The 16,197-nt window shown below is 29.5% G+C and overlaps 2 protein-coding genes across 4 annotated transcripts in view; one reads left to right on the forward strand and one right to left on the reverse strand.

Annotated features, from left to right (window-relative positions):
- Positions 1-16,197, reverse strand: part of LOC127062351 (flotillin-2) — a 102,820-nt gene that overhangs the window by 68,096 nt on the left and 18,527 nt on the right. The window contains exon 2 of one of the 2 annotated variants that reach the window (XM_050990369.1): positions 12,873-12,927. The exons of the other annotated variant lie outside the window; for it this stretch is intronic. Within the exon in view, the coding sequence (XP_050846326.1) occupies positions 12,873-12,903 (31 nt within the window). The 5' untranslated portion in view covers positions 12,904-12,927. The remainder of the gene's footprint in view (positions 1-12,872; positions 12,928-16,197) is intronic. 2 annotated transcript variants of the gene reach the window in all.
- Positions 3,510-15,091, forward strand: LOC127062347 (glucose dehydrogenase [FAD, quinone]-like). 2 transcript variants are annotated; one of them, XM_050990361.1, is made up of 5 exons: positions 3,510-3,742; positions 7,151-7,304; positions 11,071-11,860; positions 12,556-12,739; positions 12,865-15,091. In XM_050990361.1, exons 3-5 carry the CDS (start codon positions 11,450-11,452, stop codon positions 14,178-14,180), a joined length of 1,911 nt encoding a protein of 636 aa, XP_050846318.1. In that variant the 5' UTR covers positions 3,510-3,742; positions 7,151-7,304; positions 11,071-11,449; the 3' UTR covers positions 14,181-15,091. The 2 variants fall into 2 exon arrangements, with proteins under 2 accessions (XP_050846318.1, XP_050846319.1); XM_050990362.1 differs by lacking the exon at positions 3,510-3,742 and adding an exon at positions 6,901-6,932.

Consider the following 16,197-nt stretch of genomic DNA (forward strand, 5'->3'; position numbering starts at 1 on the left):
TTTTTTACAGATTATTTTAAGTTTCTTATTTTCTACTTTTTTTTTCTATTATAAAGATGATATTCTATATAGATAATATATGATCGATCATAAGACTAGTTACATCATTTAGTTATCCAAGAAAAATTAATTGTATATTTATACAAATAAATATTATTTTATACCGCCATCCGTCGCTGCCGAAGCCGAAAGAAATTCAACGTTAGAAGGATGACAGCAAAAAATTCATAATATCTTATTCTATCTGCATGCCATTTATAATCCAATTTATTTCGTTAAAAAACGCGATATAAACTAACAATTTTTTAATATTCCATTATAAAACAAACGATTTGTAACTTTGAAATGACAATGGAATATAACATTTACACATACAGATAACATATTTTACATACAATAATCTGTACAATTATTTACCTTTGAAGACAACACCCTTTCTTGCAATAATTTCTTTCCTCTTATCAAAAAAGATTGATCAATAAACTGCAAAATTTCTTTGCATATTTTTCATTTGAATCAATTAGAGAAATGATTCGCTCTTATCTTTCTAGCCATCACAAATTTCCAATAAAAACTTGCGCATCAATTAATTCGAGTTCTTTACAAACTGGTTCGCTCGTCCCCTTCGATCGAAACGTATATCCTTCAGATCGTCCTCCAGTGACGAAAAACGATATACTGGAAAAAACCAAATCACCTATCGTCTCCACTCCATAAATAAGCCACAGACCGAGAACTCGTGAATCAGTCTGTAAAAATGAGCACCACGATTTCTAATCGATTATAAAACATATGAAATTAATTATTGAAATATTTACGATAAAGTCAAATCTCAGTTATTCTAAATTATCATTACAATGTTTATTTCTTTATAATCACTGTGTTGGATTCGCGAATTTGATTGCCAATATTTGCATTTCTTATCTTTTCCTTTCCAATAGAGTTCTGCATCGTTATTACCAATATATCATAAGAGAGTCATTTAGCAAACAGAATGCTGTTTTATCATTGCATCTCGGTGTAATTATTACGAGTTGTGGAAGTCAACTTGGCAATAAAATGTTGCATTGATGTGCAAATTGTATAACTTAAGAGGTGAGTAATATCAGAGCGCGTTTAATAAAAGTTGCTTATTCTCAACTCCTTCGTCAAACGAATTGACAGAGTCGTCAATCGTGTCTCTATAACGTATCTTTCCCGAATTGTCGGCTAATTGGAAAAAAGATACGACAGAAGTTAACTTGGCACGCTTTTTTCGTCAGTAATTCTTTCGTCCTGGTGATTCTATCTAATCGGAACAGGAGTTAAAGAAAAATACCACGTGGCATTAGAATATCGAGGATAATCAAATTCGATAATGCAACAATGAGTTAGAAAAGTTCTAAGAGAATTTGTTAACATCTGTTGCATGAACTATTAAAATTATTGGAGAGATCATAATTACAAGAAATAATCGTAATTTATCGAGTAAAAGTAATTTTAAAACAATAAGTAGTCTCCCATAAAATACCGATACTACAAATCATTGTAAACAAACTCTTTATTTATGAAGCGTTGCTTTACAATAATAATAAAGTGTTACGTTAGACTTTGGCAAAAAAACTCAATGAAGATTTGAAAAATATAGATAAAAATGGATATGAGATTGAAAAACCGCATGGTGTTATGAATAGTTTCATAATACCTAAGAGCATATCGACAACATTTGTCGGCAAGATTTACCAACCGGCAAGATTAATCGACTTTTTTACTCTCTGTAACAGTACTATACTACTAATTGATTAATTAATTTTAGAACTGTTGAGCGAAGACCTATATCCGGTATTTACGTTCAGTAGAATTATGAAATAAAAAATTTATAAAAAAGCATTTATAAAAAAACACATCTACACAAAAGTCAGAAAATTTCGAATGAAAGATTATCTGATAATGAGTAAAAAATGAGTTAATACTATAACAGAGAAGAGCCGAATTAATTATCGAGAGTTTCTGACCGAAATGTGCGATGTTAAAATGTTAATGATTAGAATAAAAATCTTTTCATGAAATTTTACTTCACTATCTACAAAATAAACTTTCTATATGTAACATCTATTAACTATTGCATTACCTATGTAAAAATAATATAAAGATTAGCAGCATACTACTATTTCGAGCAATTAAAAAGCGTAATAGGTATCTATGATATTTTCACACTCGAACGCATTCACATGCAGTAAGGGAAAATAGTAAGAAAAATGTTATAAAACGTTATTGAAAAAAATGAAATATTGCTTTTATGTTTTTAGTGTATTCCATCCGGAAGAACAAGAAAAAACGACGCGAAGAATAAAAATCGCTAAAGGCGTTTTTTTTTTCTTTTTCGAAACAAATTTTCTCCGACGTAAGCATTCGTAATGAAAAGGACAATACTGTCATATATCATAAATCTTTGCTAAAACTAATTTAATATTACAGAGATTTATGTATTTTTAAGAGATCTTTTTCTTATATAATAATAAGATGAAAAAAATTTATTTTATGTATCTATTTTTATAATATTAACTAATTTAAAATGCATATTTCTTAGAACGTTCTTTCATTATGAATTAAAAAAAAAAAATATTGCGGTAGTTCCAAAGCAATTTGTATAAATTCGCTATTATGAAAATATATTCTGGTAACATTTATTATTTATTTTATTTTACATTCTTTTTCAATCTTTCCAGAATACCAATCGAAAATGCTTCATATCAAAGACATAGAGCAGATTTCTATTTCATTAGAAATCCAATGTAATCTGGTATGAATAACTTTCTTGGTATCAAACTGTCTTCTCCAACGTAACATTTATTCAGAATATCACGTTGCCGTGTAATTTTGTATATTTAATTTTAGAAACCATTGTAAGAGTTATAGTATGCATTGTATTCAAGTTAGCATCTCTAATCGCATAAATTTCATTCTGTAATAACCGACTAATACATTATAATTAATTTTGTTCAATTTAGTAATACCTTATATATTACAGACTATTTATTATAATCACAAATTTATTAATCATATAGTGCATTATTATTGAACTTAACGAATTGGTTGTCATACTAAGGCCAGTAAAATAATATATAGAACATCAGACATATATCATATCAGCTGTTTTGTACTAGCGTCAGCTGACACGCATATAACAAACATAAGAACTGCACTCAAGGTCGCAGACGTGTGTGCAAGGCAGTGCGTGTAGCAAAACAATTGGGGTATATTCCATTCCGATACGTCGCCAGCGAATACAGAAATATATAAGAAAAAAAGTTAGTATATTAATAAGTATTAATTAACTCGCATGCAGTAAGATCGCAATTTCTGTATCTGAATTCTGCTAAAGTCTTTGTGTCAGTTTTTGTATTCAAATTCTGTTAGAATAATTACTTTATTTTATTTAATCATATATCAGTGTAAATAATAGTACGAGATACGCATTGATAATATTATTTTTGTAATCATAATCATAATCATTAAATTGTAATATGTTAATTTCGGAAAGGAAACATTTAGAGAATTATGTTCTTTTTTTAATATATATAGTGAATATAAAAAGAGTAATAGTTGTTTTGATTAATTATATATACAATTATTGTTATCTGAATGTAGTAGTGAAAACCATCCTTAACAAAGTATTTTTCCTTTAACCACCACTTCAACATCAATCGATCAAGGAAGGAGTTTACTGATGCAAGGGAATAAGAAAAGTTCTCTAGGACAGGTAACGCTAATTTCTAATGATAAACAATAATATAATAAAACAATTACACCAGAACTACCAATCCGTGGACCTTTCCATAATTATGTTCTGAGAATCATTCTTTTCTTTCAATTAATTAATCTTACTCTCGCATAAAATTTTGCACTGACCAAAAAGAGACAAATAATTAAGTTACGTAGACACAATCCGTGACATAACATACAATTTTTGTGGCAGCGATGAGATCAATAAGATATCCTTCTAAATAGACAATAATGATAACTTCAAGAAACGCAGCTATTCCTGATAATCTTCTTACAAAAGAAGTTAGAGCATACGAGAAGAAAGTGATAGCGCGAGAGGATAGAATGCAGCTTTGCATGAGTGAAGTAATGAATCTAAGGGACCAATTGAAACAATTAGAATTTGCTTGAAAAACGTGCAAAATTAGATGATCGTAAGCAGACACTTATTCGTCGCGAAGAAGAAAAGAATTTGTAAGATGATTGTATTGTATTAGATGAAACTTAGATCAAAAAGGAAATCGATGTTCTTCTAAAGCCTAATTTCGATCTCGTAACTTTGAGGAGAGACGTCAACGTGTTAAAAAAAAATTTTCTGAATATCTATCGGGTAATGAAAGAGAAAAATGTGACAACAGTTGAACAATTGATAGATCTTTTAAAAGCGGTCTACCAACTATCCAAATCAGTTAGTTATTATAGAGGTCTTTTATGCGATGCATGTAAGAAAGCTAATGAACACATATTGAACTATATTGATCGCATAAGAAACTTGGAACAGGCCATTATAAAGGAAGAAGTTAGAAAATCGGATAAGATATCAGCAATAGAACGACAAAGGATTGAAGCAGAAGTTCTCGAGTATTTCAAAAACAGCTTACCATCAGAACTCAGACTTCCCTTGAAGTTAGAAGACTATTACTATCTTGCGTCCGCATCGTCTGCATTTATTCGTATAGGTTATAAAGCAGAACGCGATATTGAAAGAGCCAAAACACTCACACAAGGAAATGCCGTAGCAATACGTGATATAACAACGAATAGCTTGACGTGTAATACTTGTGGGCACATTAAATTAGGGCACGTTTCTGCGCAATGTTCGAAAGAACGATAGAGAGTCTCATATTCAAGTATCGCGGCCATACTGCCACAAGAAGATAGGAGATCTTCGTGAATAGACAATTCATCTCGAGGATCCGATCCTAATTCAAACTCTAACAGAATAGATCAGAGACTTCTACTAGTTCAAAATGGGAAACAATTTGACATTATTGTAAAAAGGTAGCTCATACAAAATTCGAATGTTGGAAAAGAAAATATTATAATCGCCATAAGCAAAAAAAAAGAGATTCGAGAGACGCCATAAGCGAGCGGATAATTCGTCTCAAGATAACTCATCCTACTCTAGACAAACCCCGATACGTCACTATAAGTCATTATAAATCGATGATGAAATCACAAGTCTCTATAATCACGAATGCATGAAACTTTAGTAAATTTGTTACTCTTATGGCTGGTACTGGTTCAGAATTAAATTTAGTAAAATCAAATGTTATAAAGTCAAAAGAGATAATCGATGGTGAAGAAACCATAAAAAATAATGAAATTACAAATAGTCATGTATATATCAATGATTCTATTATTGTTAATATTTCTGGTAGATTTATACCTTTTCATATAGTGCATTTAATATTTCCGATAGAACAAAATGAAATTCTGGATAGTGAATTTCTGAAGAGAGTCAGTGCAAGCATAAATTAAACAAAGGAAGAACTCGACGGGAAATTCTGGACGGGAAATTCCTTTTATTAATCGGCAATAAGTTTACGTCCTTACGTCCTAACATACCACTTTTCAATGTAAGATAGAAAATCTCGAGATAGAAGAAGGTTATATTCTAAGACTCGATTATTATTAGTAATATACACAAGGGATAAACAAGAGCGAGCATATTTTAAAACAATAAGTACCACTAATTCAGATTACGATATTGTTCATCCTTCGCCTTTACTCTGCACCAATTATAAATTTGAGATTTCTATATCCGAAATCCGAAATCTGAACAGCCTAGTGTCTACTGATCTTAAATCCGGAATTTCTATAACCGAAACTCAGCAACAAATAACATCTGTGAAATCTGTTTCCATAGTCCGTAGTCTGAAAAAACATATTGAGGAAGGATCTCAATCTGATAAAATAAAAAATAAGGATAGAACTGTAAAAATAAAATCGTTGTTACTCCTTGGACATCTAAATTAGGAAGGAAAATAAAGTATAAGAAAATTATTGTCAATAAGCTCGGATTATTTTTATCTGCAGTACAAAGTTGTTAGTAAATCAGATCATTACAACTGACGAGAAACCTTTACATACAAAACAGTATAAATTTCCTCCTGTACACAAGGAAGAAATAAATAGACGGCCGAACTTCTGGCAAATAATTTGTCGAATTTAACGAATTATTATTGAACTTAGTGAATTGACTGTCATATTAAGATCAACAGAGTGACACGTGAAACGTCAGACAATACTGCATCCATAATTAGGAAATGCACATGCAGAATGACACCTTGAAATCTATACTGCATCTAAAATTAGCAGACACGAAAATAGAGTGACACATAAAGTATTAGATTATACTGCACTCAAAATCAGCTGACGTGCGTAAAAAATAATAGATAGATCTACAGCACAACATTATACTGCGTTCCAGGCTTGACAAGCGTGTAGCATCACACGTTGAGAATGACTCATTCCGATGCATAATCAGGGAGTGTATAAATATATAAGAAAGATAGAATGCAAAGGAAAATAAGAAATTCTCGAAGAAGAAAGATAACAATAACATCTAATGATAAGCAGCAATATATTAAAACGATCACAACAGAACTATCTATGCTATAATTATGTACTATAATCATACTTGTATCTTAATTTATCAGCCTTATTTTCGCATACAATTTTAAATCAGAGAATTGATTTACTTTCACTTTTCTAGATAATCACAATCTCCAATATAACCTTCATATTGATGAATTAGAATTCTTTACACACTGAATCGTTCATTCATGATCAAAACATATATCTTTAACATCCGATGTCGAAAAACGACATCCACAAAAAAGGCCAAGCCCATCTCTTCTTCCCCATAAATAGAGTCCAAACTCAGGACTCATGAGTCTAAACCGGTCTGTGGAACTGATCATTGCGTTCTCTAATCCATTCTAAAAAGTGTCAAATTAATCATCGAAATATTCACGTTCAATCATTCTAGAGTATCTCAAGTCAACTTGATTCATTCTAAATTATCATTATAATGTTTCTTTCTTTATAATCACTGTGTCGGATGCGCAATTTAACACTTCATTGTCAATATTTGCATTTCTTATCTTTTTCTCTCTAACAGTGTTCTGCATCGCTAGTATCGATATATCATAAGAGAGTCATTCAGCAAACAGAAAGCTGTCCTATCGTTGCATCTCGGTGTAATCCTTACGAGTTGTGGAAATCAACTTGGCAATAACATGTTGCATTGATATGCAAGTTGTATAACTTAACAGGTGAGTAGTATCAGAGCTCGTTTAATAAAAGTTGCTTATTCTCAACTCCTTCGTCACACGAACTGATAGAGTCTTGTGCATGTGTCTAACTTGGCACGCTTTTTTCGTCAGTAATTCTTTCGTCCTGGTTATTCTATCTAATCGGAACAGGAGTTAAAGAAAAATACCACATGGCATTAGAATATCGAGGATAATCAAATTCGACAGTGCAACAATGAGTTAGAAAAGTTCTAAGAGAATTTGTTAACATCTGTTGCATGAACTATTAAAATTATTGGAGAGATCATAATTACAAGAAATAATCGTAATTTATCGAGTAAAAGTAATTGTAAAACAATAAGTAGTCTCCCTTAAAATACCGATACTACAAATCATTGTAAACAAACTCTTTATTTATGAAGCGTTGCTTTACAATAATAATAAAGTGTTACGTTAGACTTTGGCAAAAAAATTCAATGAAGATTTGAAAAATATAGATAAAAATGGATATGAGATTGAAAAACCGCATGGTGTTATGAATAGTTTCATAATACCTAAGAGCATATCGACAACATTTGTCGGCAAGATTTACCAACCGGCAAGATTAATCGACTTTTTTACTCTCTGTAACAGTACTATACTACTAATTGATTAATTAATTTTAGAACTGTTGAGCGAAGACCTATATCCGGTATTTACGTTCAGTAGAGTTATGAAATAAAAAATTTATAAAAAAGCATTTATAAAAAAACACATCTACACAAAAGTCAGAAAATTTCGAATGAAAGATTATCTGATAATGAGTAAAAAATGAGTTAATACTATAACAGAGAAGAGCCGAATTAATTATCGAGAGTTTCTGACCGAAATGTGCGATGTTAAAATGTTAATGATTAGAATAAAAATCTTTTCATGAAATTTTACTTCACTATCTACAAAATAAACTTTCTATATGTAACATCTATTAACTATTGCATTACCTATGTAAAAATAATATAAAGATTAGCAGCATACTACTATTTCGAGCAATTAAAAAGCGTAATAGGTATCTATGATATTTTCACACTCGAACGCATTCACATGCAGTAAGGGAAAATAGTAAGAAAAATGTTATAAAACGTTATTGAAAAAAATGAAATATTGCTTTTATGTTTTTAGTGTATTCCATCCTGAAGAACAAGAAAAAACGACGCGAAGAATAAAAATCGCTAAAGGCGTTTTTTTTTTCTTTTTCGAAACAAATTTTCTCCGACGTAAGCATTCGTAATGAAAAGGACAATACTGTCATATATCATAAATCTTTGCTAAAACTAATTTAATATTACAGAGATTTACGTCTTTTTAAGAGATCTTTTTCTTATATAATAATAAGATGAAAAAAATTTATTTTATGTATCTATTTTTATAATATTAACTAATTTAAAATGCATATTTCTTAGAACGTTCTTTCATTATGAATTTAAAAAAGAAATATTGTGATAGTTCTAAAGCAATTTGTATAAATTCGCTATTGCATAATCTTGTAACATGCATTACTGTTATATCACTCAAATTATCTTCCTTTTTCAATTTTTTCAATATAAACAGAAAAAGAGTTAAGATCAAGGACACTAGAGATTTTCATTTCATAAGATTTCCAATATAATCTCGTATGGATAACTTCCTTGATATCAAATTGTCATCTCCAAAGTAAAATCTCCAAGAGATTTTCAAAGAAATTTATAAAAAATTTTCAAAGTAGTTTTGAAATAGGTTAATTTAGAAGTACGTCATTATTAAAAGCATAATAAAATACAGCATTTTATTGTCGATAAGAAATATAATAAAAGTGTAACGGTTGATATTTTTATTAACAACCATTATTATTTTCTTTGCAAAGAAATTGAAGCATTTATGATACTTAGATCAATATCTATTATCTACTTAGAAATAATAATGACTAATAGTTTGTTAATATATCTATTACGGTGATTTACTATGATCTGCGTTACTAATTGTTCTTAGAACGATCAAGATAAAGTGAATATCATCGACTAAAAAAAGTGTAATAGCGTGAATAACTAGATAACATTGGAAAATAAAAAGTACGCCATTTAAACATTTATATTAAAACATAAAATTTCACAATGACTAAATATTATGATGTTCTGTATTAAGACAATTCCAGCAAGTCTTCTAACAAAACGGTGGTCCTCAGCATAAAGCGAAGATAACAATGACAGTTTTTAAGAGAACTACCTAAACATATTGGAAACAACACCGAATTTGAATAATATATTTTTGAAATGTGACTACAAACAACATAAAAAAGAACAACTTTTATTAATGCTTTCTATAATGAATGAAAGAATATTAATCTAGATGTAATTAGAAAATTAATCCACGATATACATACATATATATATATATATATATATATATATATATATATATATATATATCAATTCGTCTAAGACCTATTATATTCGCAAATGATAATCATACAATATATTAATATATATTTTACTCGAATTAGAACAAGTAAACTTATTCAATATGATAACTTATTAAATGAGAATATAATAAATGAACTTATATAATATGATAACTTATTTAATGAATAACTTATTTAATATGATAACTTTGTTGTCATATTAAATATTGTTTTTTTTTTTACCTTTAAAAATTTATTTCCATATCTTTTTGTTTCCATATATTCATTTCTTCATTCTATTACCCCACTAAAAATGATTGACCCTGTTCATTCGTCTTATACCATTCATTTCTTTAATTTTTATGTACGATATTGATCCTTAGTTTATTTATCGGCACAACTGTATGTCACATGAGACTAAGAATGTCAGAGAATGAATTTTCTTTTATAGATGTCAATGAAAGTCATTACTTTTGATACATAAACTCAAAAGTAAAGTATCATATAATGATCCCGAACCCTTCTCTCATATCATCTGTTCGCCAATCGATTCAATCGAAACTCATTTCGACGATGATTATCTTTCACCATTATAGTAACAAGGTTTTTGCACTGATACAAAAGTTGATACACTGAAAAAAATCAATTTATAATCCAATAGGTATTTAAAATCCAATAGGTTTTGTGTTCCTTTAATAAAATCTTACACATACGAAATAAAACTAATATTTTATTTCGAAGAAAATATTACGAATATTCACAAAGTTTTATAAGTTTTTGAACTTCGATATTCCAATTTTCATTTTTCAACTTGTTGCAAATGTTACAGTATTCAACATAGAATAGCAACAATATAATATATTATTCCACCGTTAATGATTACAAGGCAAATATGTTTTGTTATTATTTTTCATCCAGAATAGGTAAAACAACATTTTCAAAGATAATGATACTTTTTATTTCTATTTAATTACTTGTAAATAATAATAAACAATATATTTTTATTACCGAACAACTATTGAATAATGTATCTGAGTAATGTATTTATATTTTATTTATTTAATTAAAAAGGTCAAAATCATATATGTTATATATTATCATAATAAACGATATATATCTTTGTTTATGCTTGATACAAAATTTAATGCATTGAATTTTTTAAATCTAGGAAAACAAAGAGAACTTTTAAAATCCGGAAAATCCAGAATTATGGAAAAAAGTGTTTCGGATAACGTTAAATTTAAAATGCGTAACAAACAAAAACAATATATAGATATAGATAACAAAAATAGTATAGATATAAATAGTTTACTTAGAAGAAAAAACCATAAATATCCACAATGGTTCATAATTTGTCGAATTTCTGTGTTTCAGATTTTACTTTATCGGCCTGTTACAAATGCGTTACGGTATTCTACGAATAGTAAAGAAACAAATCAATGAAAACATCGTCACTAAATAAAATATTATCTCAAATATTTGAAAAATATATAATAATAAAAAATAATTTCAAATAGTCCAAGATAAAAATAAATTCCAAAAAAATCCAATAGAAAAATCGATTACCGTAGTAATCCTATTTGTGAGATTACTCAAGCTTCACCACACGTATTGGAAAAAGCAAAGGATAATTAACCATTAAAAGATGTATATGGTTTCATTGAAAATTCTTCGCTAAAAAATATTACTGCATCTCAGTTTTGCTATAATTGAAGAAGAAAAACAAGACCTAGCTAATTAAAAGTCAAGATCGATGATGGCGAATCTTGTGGCAAATCCAACAACTGCGATACAAATGAATACGATTGCTTCCAAAAAAATAAGTATCATACCAGTTTTAATATCTGTCTTAATTTACTTCAATTATTACCTAATAAATCCCATAAATCAACCTCCGGTCATGAAAAATCTATTAAAGGAATACGATTTCATAGTAATCGGTGGTGGTTCAGCTGGTAGCGTTGTTGCTAACAGACTAACAGAGAATTCAGAATGGAATGTACTTCTTTTAGAAGCGGGTGGTCATGAAAATGAGATTACGGATATACCAGCTTTCTCCATATACTTACAGAACACTAAATTGAATTGGCAATATAAAACTCAAGCGCAAAATACTGCTTGCCAAGCAATGAAAGATAACCGTTGTTGTTGGCCCCGTGGAAAGGTGAGCTTTTTGATTTACCTCTGACGTAAGATAGTTAAAGAGATCGACAAAAATGACAATTATTTCATAACTACTATTTTTGGTATGTTAGATTACATTGCATTGTAAAAAAGTGTTAATCAAAAGTGAAAGATACAATCAGATTAAGTAGAAAGTAATTCTTTACTGACGAGGAAAATTTTACAAATTCTTTCGTAGATAAGATCGTTTTCAAGAAAAAATAAATAAACGGATTGCTAATATAAAGTAATTGCTAATATAAAGTAACATTCATACGGAATAAAAAAAAATAGCAAATAACTGATAATATATGAAAGCACTGAATTTGCATTAAACCTATTATGTATAATTTTCTAACGCCTATAAATCATATTGCGATACATATGCTGTTAATTCAATTATTAATCAAACAAAAGGTTCTTGTTAAATCCTAAGAATTATATCGCTACTTGAACACCGCGTACGATTCGTAAACATTTATTCCTAAATCCTTCGGGCTCTGTTATTTAAATGAACATAGATTTTTAATTCGTGCAGGACTACGTTGTCGATCTTCAGCGATATAGTTTGAAATGACCTAGAATTACGCTAATGTATTAATAACAAATGCAATCACAAGTTATTAAAACCTTTCAGCTCACTCTCCTAAGATTACTTAAAATTATTATACTATTACTTTATTCGATTGATTCTAGGTATTAGGTGGTTCAAGCGTACTTAATACAATGCTTTATATCCGCGGAAACCGTCGTGATTTCGATCAATGGGAAAGCTTTGGTAATCCAGGATGGGGATACGACGATGTACTCCCATACTTTAAAAAGTCACAGGATCAAAGAAACCCATATTTGGCGCGAAACACCAAATATCATAGCACAGGTAAGCTACGATGTTAATCATTCATGAAATTCGGAGGATTCATATGATTAATGTTTTGAGATAACAAGACATTACCGGTGATGTTAAATCAACTATTCAATTTTATAAAAAACAGGTTTTTGCAGGTGGTTACCTAACCGTTGAAGACTCTTCGTATAAAACATCTCTGGCTCCAGTTTATCTTCAAGCTGCAAAAGAACTGGGTTATAATATCAGGGATATAAATGGCGAAAAACAAACAGGTTTTGCATTTTTTCAATATACAATGCGCAGAGCTACAAGGTGCAGCACAGCCAAGGCATTTATACGACCCATTCAATTTCGAAAGAATTTTCACTTATCATTATGGAGCCATGTTACGCGTGTTCTCATAGATCCAAGTACGAAAAAAGCCTACGGCGTAGAATTCATTAGGAATGGTCGTGTCGAGACCGTATTTGCAAAGAAAGAAGTTATACTTTCGGCAGGTGCCATAAACACTCCTCAATTATTGATGCTATCTGGAATCGGTGCTAGGGATCATCTGGAAGAACTTGGTATTCCAGTGATCCAGGATTCACCTGGTGTAGGACAGAACCTTCAAGATCATATAGGATTTGGTGGTCTAGTCTTCCTCGTCGACTACAATACCAGTTTGAAGACATCTGCTTTTATGAACTTAAAAACTATATTGGAATATATAATTAACAGAAAAGGCCCTCTAACTTCGAGCATTGGTCTGGAACTAGTAGGTTTTCTATCCTCCAAAAACGCCAATCAAACCGATGATTGGCCTGACATAGAATTTATGATTACCTCTGCCACGATTAATAACGCACCTGATATAGCGGAAACTGCTTTCTGCCTAACGGAAGATTTTTATGATGAAGTCTACGGCGATATCATTAATCATAACAGTTTCAACATTATTCCAATGATCCTCAGACCTAAATCTCGTGGTTATATAAAATTAAAGTCAAAAAACCCGCTAGATTATCCGTTGATGTATCACAATTATTTGACGAATCCTGATGACATGAGAGTATTGCGAGAAGGAGTCAAAGCAGCAATTGCATTTGCTGAAACAAGTAGTTTGAGAAGATTAGGAGCAAGATTTCACAGTAAGCCATATCCAAATTGTAAACATCATCCGATGTTCACAGACGAGTATTGGGAATGTGTAATTCGTCAATTCACGATGACTATTTATCACCTGAGCTGTACTGCGAAAATGGGTCCACGATCCGACCCAATGGCCGTCGTAGATCCCTCTTTAAAAGTATATGGAGTAGAAGGACTTCGAGTGATCGATGCTTCGATCATGCCCACGATCACTAATGGCAATATTAATGCACCTGTGATAATGATAGGTGAAAAGGGTTCAGATCTCATAAAAAAAGATTGGTTTTATAGACAAAAAAGAAGCAATAAGACTATTGCAGCTTCTTTCGATGAACATTAAGCAATTATTACAGTTCATCGAACGAAAGTAAAATATATATCATTATTATTACGGCGCATAAAATGACTACGAGAATGAACTACGAGAATAGATAGAAAGTTTTTTAAGGTTTACGTTTCCTATTTCTTTTTCTATCTTTAAAACGATATTTTATACAAATAAAATGTATTTAATCAAACGATTCATTAAATCATTTTATTTTCTTAAGCAAAGTAATTATGCATTTACATAATAATAAATAATATTGTGTTGTAAATTCCATTGCTATTTACGAACATTGAAAACAATTTAATGTAAAAAGAGTGACATTCGTGGATTGATAATGTCTCACTTGAACCATTTATAACCCAATTTCCTTTCTTTCTAATCTTTCTTTTACTGAATATAACATAAAATGTTCTTTCACTATACCTTCTTTTCGTCCTTGACTTAAATAAAAAGCAATTTGTGTTTTAAAACCTAGATGGCTAGATGGAATCGACGTTTGCTTCAAACATTATATAATAGACAATCACTTCTTATATAAAAGCCAAACATTTATGATTATCAAATTTAATAGACGGAACACGATGAGGTAATACCATTTTATTGATTATGTAATTTTACTATGTCTGGGTCTTCGATGTTAATTTTTTTTAAGTTTTTTTGTCTCATCTTCTACTATACTTATTGGTTATACTCCATGAAATGTACATTATAAGTACCTCATTATCATACTATTTTACAGTATTTACGATTCGTAAACAACCCTTCATAACTCAGTTTCTCTTTCTCACTTCTTCTTCAAAGGAAAACATACAATTTTTCAATCGATTTGATCGTACAGTTTCAACACTTGAAATTTCCATTTTTGAAAGTTCTTTTATTAATTCAATACATGTCCAAATAAATTTTGGACGCTATCAAAAATACGTGATATATTACTATTACATCTTGATGCAAAAGTCTTTTATTTTGAAAATGTCTTATTTTAATAATCAGAAAATTGTAAAAAAATTTCGATTGAAAATCGATACTAAACTTTGCAGAAAACATCAATTTTTGATTCTAGTCATTCTAATAGCAACATTCCTACTAATAAAAAATCTGTTTAAAATTTTTCTCGACCTATGATCTATAATTTTTTTCTCCATTAAGAGGTACGAAAAAATGACTATTTTCAGTGTCATCTGTTCTATTATAAAGAAGCAAAAATAAGAAAATAAACATATCTTCTTTGGAAATGGTAAATAACTTAATAAATTAAAATAAAATCAAACCGCATTATCTACCATAGTTTTTATGAAAAAAAAAAAAAAAAAGAAAATTCATTAGATTGAATGTGTATGCAAGTGTCTAGAGATATAAGATAACTTTATTTGCTAATATAAAAAGATAATATTATGCTTCATAATTAAAATCGTGTTTATCAATATGAAAATAAAATATGCGAGTTGTTTTTATCATGAATCTCGAGAGAAAAATATTGCGATAAATTCAAGGCAATTTTCATTCTCCGTCATAAAGAAAACATTCTTTTCTTTACATTTTATAAAATTTATTTTCTTTTTTAGCAGAAAATAAAGATAACAATGACAGTTTTTAACGCAGCAATATAAACATACTAATAAAAATACGAAGTCTAAACTTAAAACTTAGAAAAGAATTTGTAGTACTTTAAAAGAAAAAAAAAAATAATGCGTGCATAAACGGCAAAATAAGCAAAACAACTTTTATTAATGCTTTCTACTTCTAAACAAAAGAATTATTCTAAAATTAGGATTAATTAAAAAATCAATCCATTCTTCAATTTCTATATATAATACTGGTCCTTAGCTACTTATCGACACAACTAAACATCGTATAAAATTAAAAATATCCGAGAATTTTTATAAATTCGCATGATTTTAATGAAATCTGCTGAATAAAATTTGTATGCTCAAAAATAAAAAATCAGATATGTGACTTCAAGTTCTTTAAGTTCCCGCTATTCAACAATCGGTCCAATTGAAATACTTGTTTTGTACACTAAAAATTC

Source organism: Vespula vulgaris, chromosome 3, assembly GCF_905475345.1.
Source record: "Vespula vulgaris chromosome 3, iyVesVulg1.1, whole genome shotgun sequence".
Lineage (NCBI taxonomy): Eukaryota > Metazoa > Arthropoda > Insecta > Hymenoptera > Vespidae > Vespula > Vespula vulgaris.

What these genes read in the sequence shown, in the direction of transcription:
- LOC127062347 (XM_050990361.1), top strand. Translation starts at nt 11,450, where the DNA reads ATGATGGCGAATCTTGTGGCAAATCCAACAACTGCGATACAAATGAAT. An exon ending in GTTGTTGGCCCCGTGGAAAG is followed by an intron (nt 11,861 to 12,555) that starts GTGAGCTTTTTG and finishes GATTGATTCTAG; the next exon opens with GTATTAGGTGGTTCAAGCGT. An exon ending in CACCAAATATCATAGCACAG is followed by an intron (nt 12,740 to 12,864) that starts GTAAGCTACGAT and finishes AGGTTTTTGCAG; the next exon opens with GTGGTTACCTAACCGTTGAA.